This window comes from Gastrolobium bilobum, unplaced genomic scaffold (genome assembly GCF_033153095.1).
Source record: "Gastrolobium bilobum isolate Gb01-03AN ecotype WA unplaced genomic scaffold, APGP_CSIRO_Gbil_v1 utg5369, whole genome shotgun sequence".
Lineage (NCBI taxonomy): Eukaryota > Viridiplantae > Streptophyta > Magnoliopsida > Fabales > Fabaceae > Gastrolobium > Gastrolobium bilobum.
In genome coordinates this window covers 83532-87593 of record NW_026899621.1, presented here as the reverse complement: position 1 = coordinate 87593, position 4062 = coordinate 83532, and the positions used below count along the sequence as shown (strand labels likewise).

Genomic DNA, 4062 nt, shown 5'->3' with positions numbered 1-4062 from the left:
TCTAGTGATAATGTAATAAATATACCAATAGATTTGAACCTACTCTACCCTAGAGAAGTCAATTTTTTGCCAATGCCCATTAAGCAGCAAACTGATATGGCCTAAAGATAAGCACTAGGAGGAAGAAAAGTGGGTTGCATTCAAATGTCAATAATTATTGTCTATTGCATTCAAATGTTTATCCATGATTGTTAGAATTTATGTAACCCGAATGTAACCAGGGTAGAGAATAACATCATTGATCCATTTGTAGTCCTTATTGAGGTTTAAAATCTAGTAAATTTTTTTACTGTATCTCCTTATCATATTCAGCGGGAAAATATAAGATTTATGGTAATAGGCTGCTTCCCTCATCATATAAGTATAAGCTATTCATGTGAATTTGTCAGGCTTCATATTTACCTCACAATGGTATCTAGTTTATTTACTCTGCTTCCTTTTTATGCAGGAGAAGTAGCAAGAAAAAGATAAAACTTATCTCTTTTTTTTTTATTTGAGTGATATGGATCCTAATGAAAGGTTTGATCCAAATCGATGGCAAAATGATCCAAATGGATGGCTTAATGATATAACTGAGCTCCTTAATATCATGTCAATGTGGTTGATGAAGGAACAAGCCTTTTTGGAGATAGTGATTGTATGTATTGTGTCTTACCTACGCATGTTTTGTGCGGCTCAAAGACGACGTGAGAGATTATTACTAAGGCAACGAGAAATACCAAGGATAAGGGAAGAATCAAGGGTAGCATTCATTAAGAGGCTAATAAATGATGATGTTGCTTGTGTAGAACAACTGCGAATGAATACTTACACATTTCGAGTATTATGTTCTCTTGTACGTGTTGAGGGTAAGCTAAAGGAAGATGGGTTAGTATCAATAGAAGAACAAGTAGCTATGTTTTTACATATATTAGCTCACCATGCTAAGAATCGTGTCATCAAGTTTAAATTCCAACGGTCAGGGGAAACTGTTAGTAGATACTTCAATTTAGTTTTAAAGTCTGTGTTGAGGTTGCAAGAAAATTTATTGAAGGTACCGGATCCAGTTCCTGAGAATTGCACTGATGATAGGTGGAAATGGTTTAAGGTATGTATTATATTCTTTTTCAATTTTGGATTGTTTGTACTTATTTCATGTGAATTAAATTGTTAAAGGTTTTACAGGGTTGTCTTGGAGCTTTAGATGGAACTTATATTACTGTTAATGTTCCTGAGGCTGACAAGCCAAGATATAGAAGTCGAAAAGGTGAAATTGCCACGAATGTGTTAGGAGTGTGCTCACGAGACATGAAATTTGTATATGTGTTGCCGGGTTGGGAGGGTTCAGCTTCAGATGCTAGGATATTACGCGATGCAATTAATAGGAGAAATGGCCTTAAGGTTCCAACAGGTAAGAACGTGAAATTACATTCAATTTAGTCATTTTATTACAATATATGGCATATTGAACCTTACTTATTCTATTAAATTGAAAATTATATAATGAACCTTACTTGTTTTATTAAATAGGATACTACTATTTGGTTGATGCTGGATATACTAATGGGGACGGGTTTCTTGCCCCTTATAGGGGGACAAGGTACCATCTAAGTGAGTGGAGACATGGATATGTCCCGGCAACTCCTCAAGAAGTTTTCAATAAGCGACATGCTCAAGCTAGAAATGTCATAGAAAGGACATTTGGGTTGTTGAAGATGCGTTGGGCAATTCTTAGAAGTCCAAGTTTTTATCCTGTTAAGACTCACAACCGAATTATTATTGCTTGTTGCTTACTGCACAATTTGATCAGGAAGGAAATGGATACAGATCCTTTAGAGATAGAGCTAGGTAGCATGTCTATTGACGAGGAGGTGGATGAAGAGCTACATGATAGCATAGACACCATTGATACAAGTGAAGCGTGGAGTGCTTGGAGAGATGCATTGGCTAATGAAATGTATAATGATTGGGTTGCTCATTGAGCCTACATGTGGTCTTTTATTTTATCTTTTGTATTTAAAAAATTGTACCTTCAAGTTGTGCACTTTTATATTGGAAACTTCATGTCACTACTTTATGCTACTACCACATGAATGAAATGATATGGTTTATGGTGTCATTATGTGAAACTTAACTAGATTTTAGTCAACATGATGAGGTATTTGTCCTACTTTCAAGCTGATATGTATTCAATGTTGTTGGTTGTACATCACTGTTGATCTTCATCAGCTATTGCCTAATAGGGTATCAAAGATTCAAAGTCAATCTCGTTTGGTACAAATATTTTAATAATGAGTGTTGTTATGTCTTTCATGATTGAAACCAGAGCATTATTGCACTCACGAGGTTGTTGTCTGCATTACTCTCTTCTATATTGGGAGATAAGAAGCTAGGCCTTAAACGTTTCACATACTAATCGATAAACTTTTCATAAAAAAAATATCATGACATATTTAAAAGAATTATATAAATTTTTTTTATTAAAGGGTAGTTTTGTCAAAAATATTTATTTTTATCCTATCTAGTATTATACAGTGCATTACCAAACACTGGATAGTATTATCTTATACAATACATTATCTTATACAGTACCATGCCAAACGTTGGATAGCATTAAAATTTAATCAGGTCTTATACAATCATGCCTTATACTATCAGGTCTTATACTATCAGGCCTTATCTTATACTATGTTTTATGTTGTAATATATATATATATATATATATATATATATATATATAATTAAGGAAAATACAAGTTTTATGTTATATGAGACTTGTAATTTCATATTATAGACACATAGCATGTAGGGCTTATTTTTAAAAAAAATAAATAAATATTAGCTCAATTTTTGATATATAAAGTAGAAAAAGTATATTATCTGAGAAAAAATATACTTCTCAATGTAATCATAATTAACTAGTAAAATTTTACTACATGTGAAAATACATACACGCTAGGGGTGGCAAAATGGGTCGGCCGGCCCCGACCCGCCGCCAACCCGTCAAGTGGGTTGGCCCGCCCCGCCCCGCATCTTGAATTTTGGTTGAAAATCCCAACCCGTCCCTTTTATGGTGGGTTGGCGGGTCAACTCGCTTAAAAAATAAAAAATAAAAAATAAAAAATAAAAAATAATTAAAATAAATAAATAAATTATATTTTATTAATATTATAATATTACTTATTTTCATATCACATTTCCCTTAGCTTTTTTTCAATCTTAAGTCTAAATGTATGCTAATATTTAGTCAGATATTCTTTACAAACTTATTTTTATCTCCATACATAAATTACCTTTGTCATAAATAAAGTTTTTTTTTCTATATTTTTTCTAGAGAGTACTAAGAAAACAAAAAATTGAATATCAGAAAAGCTTAAAAACAAATAAAACACTACCTAATAAAAAAAAAAAATTTCCCTGTCAGGCCAACCCGCCCCGACCCTCCGCCAACCCGTTTTAACCCACAACCCAACGGGGCGGGTTGAAATATGTAACCCAATCCGTCCCGTTTTGGCGAGTTTGTGGGTTCACCCGTCGGACTCAACTCATATTGCCATCTCTACAAGCGGCAACGCAACTTCGCGAAATTAAAGAAAATTGTTAATAATGAAAAGCAACGTGTACCGTACACAGACTTCATCATAGATTTTTTTTGGTAATATTTTTCTCCTTTTATTTTATATAAATAATTTTTCTACACAAACATAAAAGTGGTCCCACCAATTCTTTTATTTTAAAAATAATGGACCGCACAATTGGTTATCTCTATAACATGACCTAAGAATTTTTCCTACAACATAATATTTGTTTTTCTTTTTTTTTTCTTTTGGTAAAAGATAAATGAGTTTAACTAAGTTATTTAAAAATATTAATTTTATTAAAGGAAAAAAAATTCTTATATTATATGAGAATTCTTTCTTCTACTAGTGAGATATCAAATTATATGTAATAATTTTTATATATTTTTTAATGGGTGGGAGGGTCCATTATTTTTTGTGTCTAGAGTAGGAAAAAACAAATTTAGAATTCTTTATTAAATTGTTTTTTAACTTTAAAAATGCTGCAATTATTTTTCTTATTTTT

General features: G+C 32.1%; 1 protein-coding gene across 1 annotated transcript; it reads left to right on the top strand.

Moving 5' to 3' along the window:
- Nucleotides 1-895: 895 nt before the first annotated feature.
- On the top strand, nt 896-1961 carry LOC133292010 (protein ALP1-like). The gene is made up of 3 exons (XM_061490381.1): nt 896-1087; nt 1165-1390; nt 1510-1961. Exons 1-3 carry the CDS (start codon nt 896-898, stop codon nt 1959-1961), a joined length of 870 nt encoding a protein of 289 aa, XP_061346365.1.
- Nucleotides 1962-4062: the final 2101 nt, after the last annotated feature.

Coding starts and splice junctions, on each gene's coding strand:
- LOC133292010 (XM_061490381.1), top strand. CDS start 896: ATGTTTTTACATATATTAGCTCACCATGCTAAGAATCGTGTCATCAAG. Junction 1,088..1,164: donor ATAGGTGGAAATGGTTTAAG/GTATGTATTATA, acceptor AAGGTTTTACAG/GGTTGTCTTGGAGCTTTAGA. Junction 1,391..1,509: donor TGGCCTTAAGGTTCCAACAG/GTAAGAACGTGA, acceptor TTTATTAAATAG/GATACTACTATTTGGTTGAT.